This window comes from Lotus japonicus, chromosome 2 (genome assembly GCF_012489685.1).
Source record: "Lotus japonicus ecotype B-129 chromosome 2, LjGifu_v1.2".
NCBI lineage: Eukaryota > Viridiplantae > Streptophyta > Magnoliopsida > Fabales > Fabaceae > Lotus > Lotus japonicus.
Genome location: NC_080042.1, coordinates 46667299 through 46681518, shown reverse-complemented (window position 1 = coordinate 46681518; position 14220 = coordinate 46667299). Strand labels below are relative to the sequence as shown.

Here is a 14220-nt window from a genome sequence, read left to right as displayed (position 1 = left end):
AGAAAGACAAATACAGGGGTACAGTTCATGATTTATAAAAGAAAAACAACTAGGCTCAACTAAGATTCAATTTAAGTTTTCTTATATGCAATGGTTGACTGAATAACATTATGCAAATCATGCAAAACAAACAGGTGAGAGTTTAGTTTCTAAAGCAAAAGAAATTTATTGAACTAAAGTAAGGTTGAGATACAAGTCTGCTCAACAAAGGAAAACTAAGCTAACCAAAAGAGGCAAACCCAAAAGAGCCTCTGGCCAAGCCTGTCAAAGGCAAGCAAGCAACCTAACAAAAACCCAGGAAAAACCTACCGAAAGCAAACTCAAAACCAAACCAAAGACGCCAAGAATTAAGTTTCATCCGCTAGTGATTCCAAAGCAATGCAAGATAATGTCCCTAATACAAAACTTTGAGTGTAACTTTTTTCTGAATGCAAACCAAATAATAAATACCCAGAGGTGTAAAACAAAAAATCTTCCTGAAACCATACAAAGTCACTAAATCTCTATAATCATTGCATCATACGAAAAAAAAAGCATTTGAACAGGGCAACCAGTTTTACAATGGCTAAAATGCAGTATAGAATAAAGTCATGTACAGATGTATTGCACCTATTGGACTTCAGGAAGAAAAAAATAACTGATTTACCAATATACTATTCCAACTACACACATTTCTATTCCTTCCAAAAGAGCTAAGATTATCTAAAAGAGTTCATAAAGTTTTGTACTTAATGCCTCAATCAATTAAACTCCCAAACATATGATGGTAAATTTTGATTGTGGAGCATTTCCTTTTCTGTCTTTTAAAATCTAAGTAAACCATATCAACTAAATTGATATGCTGTGCAAATATAAGAAAAACAATCTCAAGTCCCATACCTATGATGGTAAATTCTGATTGTGGAGCATTTTCTTTTCTGTCTTTTAACATCTAAGTAAACCATATCAACTAAATTGATATGCTGTGCAAATATCTGAAAAACAATCTCAAGTCCCATACCTATGATGGTAAATTCTGATTGTGGAGCATTTCCTTTTCTGTCTTAACATCTAAGTAAACCATATCAACTAAATTGATATGCTGTGCAAATATCAGAAAAACAATCTCAAGTCATTTCTTTGGGGCACTTACTTTGAAGCAACATGGCTTCTAGTTTCAGTTACATTAGAACTGGTATTGACCTCTGGTGCAATTTCCCAGCTTCCGCTTCTTCCCCAACTCGAGCGCCTTGCTTCTGCTCGAATGCTTGGAGCTCGACGATCTGAGCCAAGAACAGATGCAATTTCAGATGTATTAAGGGAAGGTCCATTGCTACCTCTACTGCGAATGTCTTCACTAATGTCTTCAATATTCCGACGCTGTGATATCCTTAACAGGTCTTCACCAATATCTAGATCATCTTCAACCTTAGAACGAGGATCTCCACCCAAATCTGGTTCAGATTCCCGGGCAGTGACGGGAGGGGGTTGCCTCTGCATCTCCTCTTGAACTAAAGCCCGGAAATTGTTTTTCGAAGGATTCACTTTTGTACAAAAAACTTCCAGAAAATTATTTAAGCAACCTTGGTTATGAACATTGATCCGGCGGTCAGATCTGTAACGGAAGTTTTCATAGGTAGTCTGCAAAACAAGGCATGACCTAGGTGATGAAGATGCTCTTCGCACAAGTAAAATTTACAGATAATAAGCTATGAGGATATAGAACATGGTTCTAGAAATTTCGGACAGTTAAGACAAATCGTGGTACAGGTCAATCAGCTAAGAGCATATATTTGGAGTTTGGATTGAGGGAAGATAGCAGATAAGAACAAAACGTCTGAAAATTTGAAACTACCATTTCTTTTGGTAAAAGGAAGAATATTAGGGGGCAAAATTTGAAACTACCATTATCTCAATATTCTTTTCTCTCCATCAAAAAGCCTACTTTTAGGCTACATTCAAAAATAATCATTTTGTTTCAACTACTGGCTGGCGCCTGGTAGATTTAGAAGTTTGCAATCTAAGCCATGTAAAGATTTTTTTTAAAAATATGGTTTCAAATTAAATCTATTGACACTGCGGACGATTCTACTAGTATTTTTTATTCACCTAGCAACCCGGCAACCCACTAGTTTGTAGGCACAGTGAACAATAAGATAAACAAGATATTAGATTGAGAAATGTAAAAGAAATCAACATACCTGATTTGAGGCAATGAGGTACAAATGAAAGCCAGTGAGTCCCCCGACAAACCACAAAGAGATGAAACTATATGCCATTAGTACAACAGATGCAGGGGATGCTTTGAATGCCTTCCAAACTGTCGGATGATTATGATCCATCAGAACCTTGATGTAAAAGGCGGAGAAAGAAAACACATAGATACAAAGAATAGTTGCTGAAGAAACAAACAGAAAGAAGTAACGGTAGTTCCTCTGCACATTGAAAAAGCCAAAAATAAATATTTAAATAAGATAAAAGCAAATATGTAATGAGTGAATGAACATCAATATGAAAGAAACAGGTGTCACAAAATCAATAACATGGTGATCATACCAGTCCAATGCATTGGCCCACCCAAGGGCAATGATGATCAAAACGTTCAACACAATTGTTGCAAATGGAGCAATGTGAGCAACGAGGAGGACGATACAACATACATGTCTCACAATACTTTATCCTTACAGGAAGGCCATTGACCATTACATCTTTTGTTCGAGGGAACTGGAGGCTTGGTGTTTGTCGTCCCCCGGGATCAGCAGAAACTGAAGAGTCATAACGGAACTCTTCCTCTGGTGGATGTAAATTCCTCGGAATAATGCCCGGATCACGCGAAGAAGTACGGAAGAGAAGTACCAGCACCTATAAAATAAATAATAGGATTATATTGCATCAATCCCTAAGAAGTCAGAAAAATATAAAGAAAATCAACATCTTATTAAGGAGTATTAGAAGTCCCACATTGGCTAGAGATATGGCCAAACAGTGTTTAATAAGATGTTGATTAAAGATAAAAAAATGAAATTAATAAGCATTAAAAACAGCTCCAAAAATTACTAAATTAGGAAATATTAAAAAAGTATGATGAAATTTGAGGATTTACACTTGCCCGTAATATTGATATTGTATTACGTGTATTGGGTGTAATATCTTGCAAAAGACAAAATACTTGCCCGTAATGTACAGTAATGGGTAGATTACTACTTTTAGCTAAATAAGGAAACTAATAAGGACACATAGTCCTGATTAAATAAGGAAAAAATCATCATAAACATAGAAACTAATCTAATGAATAATCGAAATTAGATTAACTACTATAAGATATGATCCAGATATTATAAGATACTCAAAGATATGACAGAGATATTATAAGATATCTATTTCATATTTCAACTCTCCCCTTCAAGCTAAAGTTTACTTAGATTTAAGCTTGTTACAAATATGTCATTTAGAAAATGAAAAACTAATGAGGGTCTTGACGAACTTCCGCTAAATCCATGGGCAGACAAGAGAGAACTTTTCATACTTGACTTGGCTGAGATTGATGCAAGTCAAAACTAATTCTTCTGGATTGTCACAGGATCAACTGAGCCAGCGTACAAAAAGTTAACAACGAACTAGGGCGAAAATCCAGCAACATGAACCCGGAGTGTTACTATCTCAGGTTCATCCGGGGTCCCATGTCTCTCAGCTCAGGCGTGCTCTTGGTGATCATTCTGGGGAGGCTGAATTACCTCCTGGTTTAGAGAATGATGAGCCAACAACAATTGAACCAGAAGCAATTCTAGCAGGTAGAGATGTTCAGAAGCAAGGGGAACTAGAGACGGAATGGCTGATCTAATGGAAGGGAAACAACGGAAGACGCTACTTGGGAGTTGGGAGAATGCTAACATTATTCGTGGACAATTTCCTTCATTCATCCTTGACGTCAGGGCAGCTATTACAGGGAGTGGTATCAATGGGAGTGCAAACTGATAGGGCCCAAACTAAAACATGGGTCCAGCAAGGTGAGAGGGTTCAACAGTTGTCCCATTGGGCCAAAGTATGGAGATTGGAGAGTTCTATACTAGGATAAAATGAACAGCAAGGAATAATGAGATGGCAGAGATAAAATGAGGAGGGAAATGTTAGTTATGGAAGAAGTTGAGGTGACTGTCCTTACTCCTTATAGGGGAAGATTGAGTGGAGAGTGGGTGTATCTGGAAGAAACAATTTTGCTAGTGTGAATGAAGAGCTTTTTCTCTCTGTAGGAGTTGTGCTCTGGGCAGTGGAGTATCTTACTACTGTAACTTCTCATTTGAATAATATACACACTGTTTACTTTCTCATTGTCTCTGTTAGTTTCTTTTCTCTGCTTAGTTTGTATCATAAATCCAAATCAGCCCCAGAAAGGTAAGGTGCTGAAGGTCTATAAGGCCCGAAGTCCATAACACTTAGCTGAGTTTGTTATAGAGAGAGAAATATAGAAGAGCGGGAATAAGCAGGGGCATATATACATAAATGTAAGAGGAGGGAGAATTCATTGAGGAAATAGTTTTTCTCTCAGTTGGGCCAAGGAGGGTGTTCCAGGCTGGAAGCATTACGGCTCTTATATTTCTGTAATTACATTTTACTTACCATCAATGCATACATTTGCTGATAGGAATCATCTTCCTCCTATCACAAATATATTGTAAAATTTTACTATGGGGCATACAAAATAACAAGTTTTAGCTAAGCATACGTATAAAAAATCAAATTAAAAAGAAGGTAAAAAACATGATAGAACTTACAAAAATATTAAAGAGAACTGCCACCACCAAAATAGCATATCCTGCATTATACGACGAAAACTCATGCCGAAGATGCCTTGCTACAAATACACAAAAGACGATAACCGGAGCAATAATCAGGAACAAGGTTAAAAGCAGCGATTTCACGTCAGGCCCAAATATCAACCTTCCTCCGAATAGGAATTTCTGCAGGAGATTAGGAGAAAAGTTTGAAGTGAAATAAGATATTAATGTATGGAAGACCACTTTTGAAAATAAAACAAGAAGCAGGAAAGTTTTTGCAAAATGAGATATCATTTCCAGTGAGTAATGTGACAAACATTTCTTGTTGAAGTCATAGGGTACAGATAGGGAGAGAAGATAAGAGAGAATAGAGTCTTAATAATTGACATGGAGTATTATGAAATGTCACATAATACTAAACAAATATCATATTCATATAAATAATTAGGTCAAAGTACTAGGCTACTAGCTCAGTATTACCAATACAAGCCCACAAAGAAATAAAACAACTAACCCTAATTTAAAGGTACCAAATAAGAAAATTTAATCAAATTAGACAAACAGTTGATAGACCCACCCACTGGAGGCGCAGCCTCCACAGGCAGACCGGGGAGCGCGCGTACAGCCAGGGGAAACTGGAGAGAAAGGGGCGGTTGACAGTTGAGGGAAGCTAGTTATTGGTAGTTATGTTCAGTTATAACTTATTGTACTGTTTAAATAAAACTGTTTAGGGGTGGGGTTATGTTTAATAAAACTGTTTAGGGGTGGTTATTCCTTTTCCTTTATTTAAGATAGTTAGGATTATTCAGAAAATCTGTCAAGTTAGTAGGAGAGGACTGGCTCTCGAATTCCAGGGAGAGAACTGGCTCTCAAACACCAGTACTTGTATAATTATTTAGTAATTCCAATCTGTTATTATCAGCAGTGCCTAATATTGCTTACACAATTAGATAACTAATTGATTCTATAATATATTCTAAAACCTTTATAAGATGTTCTAAACTATTCTTAAATGCGTAGAAGGCATTCAAAGATATTATGTAGATATTCTGACAATTTAAAAAAAAAAACTGCAAAATCGTTTTCCATTTGACGTTCATTAGGGAGAACTCATTACTCATATTACTTTCTTTACAAAAGAATCATAAGAGAAAGAACGTACAAACTGGTTGAGTATGTATAGGGAATCCTCCTAACTCAGGAATAACATCGCTGACTCTTTTGGGTATGTAGGGGTTGATATTAATATGATTTGTCTTACTAACTAGAAGGTGAAGAATATACAAATACAATAACCGAAGGTTTGACAACATCATTTAGGATGGGAATCACCAGGATATCCTGATCTCTACTGCGAGTTAAATTTGGTTAAACTTATGCTTTAGCAGCCTCTAAATTGACAGGAATTTTCAACCCAACTGCTTGAGAGGAGGACTTGTCAACTATGTAAGTCAGTGGTGAAGGCTGTCAGCCAAACAAACTTTAGACCTGTTAAGGAAAGTTATAGATTTGAAATGATAAGGTCTTCTAGAGAAGTTTCAAAAAATGCCTTACTCTGTTACTCATTAAGTTCAGTATTCTTTTTGTAAAATTTGGTTTAAGTAAAACTCTATAATATTCTTTAAAGATATCAATAGTTATAAACCTTAATAAAATATTTCATTCAGAAACCTATCATGAAACATTTAAAATATTTTCTATTTACCCGTAACATACTACATCTAAGAAATAATTTAAAAAGCAGGGCTTAGCATTGCAAACCACATTACATAATGTGGCTACAACATCTCAGTTCCAGTGGCTGCTACAACGACATCAGGCCGTAACTGCAGCCCAAATTGGCCTGCACCAGACAACAATAACCACACCTGAAGAGTAATTTAATGATTATCGATAACTATACTAGTATTTTTTGACAATGAAAGAGCTTCCACCATCCATGCTTTACATCGATAGTATAGTACATTTACAAGTGCAGATGCAATGTTCAAGATTAGGAAAAATGAGTTTCTGCAAGATTGTAAGATATCGACATTTTGAAATACGAGTTTCATTGCAATAAGTTCATGCACATCATAACTATCAACTTATGAATGAGTTTATGAAGGTTATTCTGAGGAGACTGGAAGGAACTATTTATAAGTGCCAGAATATCTTTGGAGTAACATACGTGTATAGTATAGAATCAATTAGTTCTCTAAGTGACAAAAATCTTCAAATGTATTTCCTTCTTTAATTAGAATTGCATTTATTGTAGATATTACTGATACTAATATAAATAGAGCCTGTGTGCATTGTTTAGACACATTATGCAGCAGGAGCATTGTTTGAAGTCCGTATCAAAACAATGGGAAAATCATATGGTTTATAAAACTGCTCAGAGAATTGAATATTTATGAATCATAATGAATGAAGTTTATATGTGATAATCAGGCAACTTTAACAATAGCTTCAAATCTAGTCTATCATAAGAGTACCAGACACTTTTAATATGTTGTCACATTGCAAGGAAGAAAATTTAGCCTGAAGAAACAGCAGCTACAGTGTTTGTAAATTCTAATGATAAGCAGGAAGATATGTTCATAAATCTCTTAAAGGGTGCTTATGCCAAAGCTTGATGCCTTTGACACATATGCACCAATTTGAGGACAGTTGGAATATCTTAGAATACATCATAATATCATGTATATGCTGCAAAACCAATTAGTCCTCTAAATAAGTATCAATCAATAGACCAGTTTCCTTATTTAATTAGGATCATATGCACAGGTTATATGTTGAGCCCTGTGTATGTTTAGATCCGCAATTCATCATAATCTCTTTATTTCAAAGTATAAGCAATGGTGTGATGAGCTAAGGATGGAAAGACAAATTATATTTCTTTTATACGGTAGCTTCATGAAGGAGAAGAAAGAATTTGGTTTAGAAGACAATGTGAAAGAGGAAATTCAGTTAGTAACCAAGATTTGATGGAAAGGGGATATAAGATTTTATGGGACCCAGTTTACGAGAAGCAATTTTAGACCATACATCAAGGATTTCAACCCATGGTTGAGAGTGTACAATTCATCGTAGGAAAATCAAGTTGACATGAGATATCCTCAAACTCATTTATTGGTACTATAAATATAAAGTAGATTTCATCAGACTCGCTAATAGGAGTCTTAAACAAAACATAGAAGTAAATACCAACAAGTCAAGATGACCAAGAAGTCTGAGCCTAAATTGTCTAAAAACATTAAAATTCAAATCAAAGTTTCATAAATACGAATCATCAATTATCCTCTTCTAGGTCCAAGTCTTCCTCTTTATTGCTTTCACTTATATCATAGTTGTAGATTTCTTCCTCATCCTCTTCAAACCATACCCTTTTCATCGTGTTTCTTGATAAAAGAAAAAAAAAACCTTAATCTCAAGCTTCCTAATGAGATTATGTGATTTGGGAAGTGTGCAACTTTGAATGAGCAATTTCGTCAGTCTATTGTAACTGTTGTTGTCTGTTTGTGTGAGGGAGGTTGACTTTGTAAGTATGCTGCCAGAGCATTTACTGTGGTTAAATGGATTATTCAATTTGAAGAATAATTGAATGTGAATATTTACTTTCTACCATCTCCCTTGTCAAAAAGGGGTCTTGGTTGCAGCTGGTTTTCTACTCAACTAAGTGGTTTTGCTTTCAGTTTTATGTTGGTGGAGTGATTATGAGCTTTGGTAATTAATGAATTACGCAATTTTGAATGAGCAGGTTCGTCTGTTTGTGTGAGGTAGGAATAGGATGACTTTGTAAATAACCTGATAGAGCATTTGTTGTGGTTCATTGAAGGAGATCAGTTGAAAGAAGAATTTAATGCGATTATTTGACTTAATACCTTACCATCTCTGAAAAACAATGGGCCTTTCCTATAGCTGGTTTCCTACTGAGCTAAGCAGTTTTGAGTTTTCAGAGGGAGGATTGATGTGCAGATTAGAGAGTTTCAGAACAAAAGATGTGTTGATTGGTTCTACTCAGCTAAGCAGTTTTGTACTCCAGTTCCACCAACTCAACACACACACACCCAGTTCCTAAACTACGAAACTACATCCCCAAGTTTTTTATTTTCTCTCTAACTTCCAGACCCTGTTTCAACAAGTAACAATGACAATAGCATTCAAAATTCAAAAGCCATATAACTATTAATGAGATTATTTGACTTAATACATTACCATCTGTGAAAAACAGTGGGCCTTTCCGGAAGCTGGTTTCCTACTCAGCTAAGCAGTTTTGTGTTTTCAGTGAAAGGATTGATGTGCAGATTAGGGAGTTTCAGAACAACAAAAGAACATGCGTCGATTCGTACAGTGAGACTATGTGTCTGTTTGTGTTCTACCAACTCAACACACACACCCAGTTCCAGAACCATGAAACCAAATCCCCAACTTAATTTTTTTCCTATCTCACTCCCAGACCCAGTTTCAACAACTAACAATGACAACAGCATTACAAATTCAAAATCCATAGAACTATTAACCCCATCAAAAAATCACAAATGAATGAAGCAAACAGCATTTTCGCTAACTAACACAACAAATCTAGTACATACCCATATATCACATCAAGCATTGAAAGCTAAATTCAACAACAACAACAAGCACAAAAAAATATTCCAGTAAAGGGAAAAAAGTTAAGAACATTACGTTACTTCCTTTCCATGCCTCGTACACACGCTTCGCTGCCATGAAGAACAACAACACCAACAACAACAAGCCTCTGCTGCAAAACTCAATGTGACGAGAAAACCACGCAGACCCAGAACATGCAACTTCTTGTCACGTCCAGCCCCACCACCTTCAACCCCACCACTGAATGTTGCTTCGATTCAGCGATTCCACAGGTCAAAATCTGAGGGAGAACGAGGTCGGTTTGGCTCTGAATGTGAAGAGAAAAAGGCTTATGAGAGAGAGAGGAAATGGGTGTGATTCATTGATGGCGATTTTGGGTTTGGAATTTGCAAGTTTTGTTTTGTATTTTTTTTGGTAAATAGAAAAAAGAGTGAAATGAAAGAGACACTGTTGAAGAAGAAGAACAAGAGGGAAGAGAAAGAGAAGGAGAAGAAGGTGTGTGTGTATGTATGTGTGTGAGTTTATGACCTGAACCCCTTCTCCAGTGAAATTCTGAAATTCACCACCTGAAACAAGGAGGCGTTACCCTTTCCTTTATTTCTTTTACTAATGAGATTAATAGCAATTTAATGTACGCGTAAACAAGTTTTACACCGACTACCAATTATATTATGGTAGTAATAAATTTTTGATGTGATAAGATGAATTGGATAATGTGTGAAAGAAGCTTACATTACATGCATCAACCATTTTTCCTTTTTTTTTTTTTGGTATTTGCTGCTATTTATTATTGCAATTACTACAGCCTTACTTTACTCAGTGGGACCCATTCTTAAGTGGCATCATCTCAATGGTTTTGACTTATGATAGAGATAGTCCATTTTCTCTTTCTATCTACTGTTCACTGATTTACTCCTCTCTTCTTTCAAATAAAAAGTAAATAAGATGGACAAGAGTTAAAGCTGATGTAACTGGTAAAATAAATGAAGCAGTAAATGGTCATAACCGTTAAAGAAAAAGAATTTAATTTGGTCTTATCCATTAAGAATAAAATAATGAGATTTAGAATAGAATATAGTATTTAAACTATATGTATTAAATGATACAAATTTTTAATAATAAGATTTAGTATAAAATATAATATTTAAAATATTTATGTTTACGTTTGCATAGGATAATATTTAAAATATACATGAATTAAATGACACATTTTATTCATTAAAATTTCTATTTTTATAAGAAATAATGGATAATACACTTTAAGAGTAAATATTTTTACACATACATAGATTCAATTGATTCCTGTCACATTAAAAATTTATTTTCATCTTAATTACAATTAGAGGGAAATGTAATTAACCACTTGATCCTATATAGTATAATGTGATTTAATGTTAATGTGAAACTTCTTTACACTAGAGTGCATGTCTCTTAATCTCTTTTTTCAGTGTCAATTTATATGAATTGGAAAAACTTTAAAACATCGAAATCATACGATCAAATTTCATTTTGAGGAAAATGTTCAAACACTTACAATGTAAATTTGTTTACACTAACATTCAATCAAATTTTAAAGATGTGAGTAAACATTTTTTAATTTAATTCATTGATGTGTTATATCTTTTAAATATGATTAGTTGACCTTAAAAAATCTTTATACTGTCAATGCTTCAAATTTAAACTTTTTCCTTCTCATAATTTCATATTGAAACATAGGCTTAAATATGTTTTTAGTCCCGCATAAATAAAAAGGAATCTGAATTGGTCCATATAAAAAATTCAAAGCTTTTGGTCCCTGAAAAAATTATTTGAAATTATTTCAAGTGATGTCACTTTTCCCTGCATATCATGAATTATGTTGTGTCACTTTGCTACGTGTCATTTCATTATCCTACATGTTATATTTTTATCCTACTTGTATAAGGAGTGAAGGGAATCATACGGTTGATTACCACAGCGGAATAAAATTCCCTATATGAGAAGATCTTGCAAAATGCATGTTTCAAAGTTCATGTTGCAATCAAACACGTAATGTTTTCAAACAACAAAAGTCTCTCTTTGCCTCTGCTAGGGTTTTGACCTCTTGGGGTTTGGACTCTTTCAAGGCGTCGTGGAGTTGGTGCCTCCAATCTCTGTATTGGTTTTCATACCCAATCTCTGTATTGGTCTTCACACCCAATCTCGGTATTGGCTTTCTCTCCCAATAGTGTGGAGTATTCTGTTCATCTGCTACCTAGATGGAGGCTTGGAGAGAACTCGAGTTCTCAGAGGCAGAGAACGAAACACTGATTCTCGACGACGAAGGGGGACCTGGTAACCCAATCGAAAATACGGTGGTGGGGAAGCTATGGGCCATCGAATCATACAATGTGAAGGCTTTCAAAAACACAATGCTGAACATTTGGAAGACAAGAGGAGCAGTGGACATAGTAGACTTGGAGAAAAACCTATACTCCTTCAAGTTTGACTCAACCAGAGACAGGGACCTCATCCTCAAGGGACAACCATGGACTTTTGACGGCCATGTCTTAGCACTGCAGAGGATATCAGGAGAAGAACAACCCTCTGAGATTCACCCTCACCTCTGCCCCATTTGGGTGAGGATTTATGACCTACCATTGAATAAGAGAAATGAGAAGTCTGTGAACAAAATAGGGCAGAGCATTGGGGAACCAGTGGAGTATGACAAGTCTGAAGAATGCTTGATGGGAAAGTACGCAAGGCTGAAGGTCGTCATAGATCTGGCAAGGCCCCTCAAGAGGGGATCCTCTATCCAAGTAGCACACAATAAAAGAGGTAAGATCTTCTTCAAGTATGAACGACTCCCAAACTTCTGCTTTGTGTGTGGACTACTGGGACACACGATTAAATCTTGTCCAGACAGAGAAGATGAAGAAGAGAATGAGGAAGAAGAGAAACTGAGACTTCCCTATGGCCCATGGATGAGGGCCTCCTCAAAAAAGGCCACTAGAATGAGAAAGGAGGGCTATGCATAGAAAGGAAAAGAGGTGAAAAGGACCCTATTCAGTAAGGAACAGGAACAAGAGCCACTGCCGGTCGAAGAATATGCAGCAAATTCTCTAGAGAACCAAAGCAAGCAGCAGGATCTACCAGATCCAGAGCCCCCAAAAGAGAAAAATTCCCAGGTGGAACAACAAAGTATGGATAAAGTTTCTGAGGTCTTCCAACAGATTAACATCACACAAGAGCTAGCAGAAAATGAAGTAGATCCTGAAACACACACAAGCCAGCTCCCATGCACTGGTAAAAAGCCACAAAGCAAAGACAACAAGGAAGCTGGACAAGGTGGACTCATAGGTTGGAAAAGAATAGCTAGAGCCAACCAAGGTGATCCCACAACGCACTAGGTGATTAGCGTGGGGGACAAAAGAACAGAAATGGAAATAGACGGTGAGGAAATCGACCATTGTGGATATGAGAAGAAGAGCAAATCAGAGCTGAAGCTTGAAGAGATATCGGCAGTGCTGAAAGACCAGCACGGCCGGAAGACATGAAAACAATTAGTTGGAACTGTCGGGGTCTGGGGAACTGATGAGGATCGGTCCAGCCCAGAGAAAGACCCTTTGCAGGAAATAAGAGGTCCAATGACAAGGTCCAAGACCAAAAGAATGAAGCAAGTTTTGCAAGGACTGATTTTGGAGCTCAAGGGAAAAGAAGATCAGAATAAATTAGAAGCAACTCCAAAGTGGGTCAATTTCCTTGAACTCAAGAATGATGATGACTTGGACCCAACTTGAAGGCATAATTTCCAAGAGCCCAATCTGCATGTTCAAGATGCACTCATGGACATTAATATTTAGTAAATAAGTCCATTTTAGTTATTTTCTTGAATTTTCGTATTTAATATAGGGGTGATTTTTCTGATGACATTTTGTATTCCCCCTAGTTGGTTTTTAATGTCTTTTATGAGCATTTGACTCATCTTTAGGAATAGTGGGTTTTTACTCAAGTTTCCAATGCTAGTGGAGCTATAAATCTCTAGTGGAGTCTATTAAATGTTAGTGGGATCATTATTACTTATTGGAAAGAGTAGCATCCCACTTAGCCTATAAATAGGGACTCAATGTATGGAACAAATCAGTTTTTGAATCTGAATGATATTGAGTTTTCTCATATTGTGAGAGCTTCCCATTTGTTCTTGGGTTAAGAACTAAACTTGATAACTTTGGTTCTACCGGCAGGTCGCGGTTAGGGTCAAGTTCCTATCTTTTGTCACCGGTTTTCAAGACGATCCTTTGTGTTCCCAAATCATATCAGGAACGCCCCGGCAGTTCGAGCCTTGCAATTGTTCACACACATAGAGGACCCCAACATAGTCTTCTTAATGGAGACAAGAAGTAAGAAAGGAGATATGGAAAGGATAAGAAGAAAGTTAGACCTAAAAAATATGCTTGTGGTGGAATGTAGAGGTGAAGGGAGGTCAAAGGGTGGGGGTTTGGCTCTATTGTGGAAAGAAGACACCAATATAGAAGTCTTATCCTACTCCCTCAATCATATTATGGTAAAGTACACTGATAGAGAACAAAAAGTCAGCTTTCTAACAGGTTTCTATGGCTATCCTGAAGAACAAAATAAACACCTCTCATGGGAGTTGCTTGCACGCATTAAAGAAGAGGTGGAGGGCCCTTGGATTTGCTTTGGAGACTTTAATGCCATAGTCTCGAATTCAGAAAAGTTGGGTGGTGTTGATAAAACTATTGAGCAATTAGAAGACTTCATTCAATGCCTCAATCTGTGTGGACTGGTGGACCTAGGATATGTGGGGGAACCATTCACGTGGTGCAACGGAAGAAAAGATGAGGCCAACATTAAAGAAAGGTTAGATAGATGTGTTGTCTCACAATCTGCT

At 36.4% G+C, this 14220-nt stretch overlaps 1 protein-coding gene across 1 annotated transcript; it reads right to left on the bottom strand.

Annotated features, from left to right (window-relative positions):
• Positions 1-744: 744 nt before the first annotated feature.
• Positions 745-9883, bottom strand: LOC130738131 (protein S-acyltransferase 8-like). Its single transcript, XM_057590045.1, has 5 exons — positions 9426-9883; positions 4752-4937; positions 2536-2841; positions 2181-2414; positions 745-1620 (listed from the first exon to the last, which is right to left on the bottom strand). Exons 1-5 carry the CDS (start codon positions 9465-9467, stop codon positions 1129-1131), a joined length of 1260 nt encoding a protein of 419 aa, XP_057446028.1. The 5' UTR covers positions 9468-9883; the 3' UTR covers positions 745-1128.
• Positions 9884-14220: the final 4337 nt, after the last annotated feature.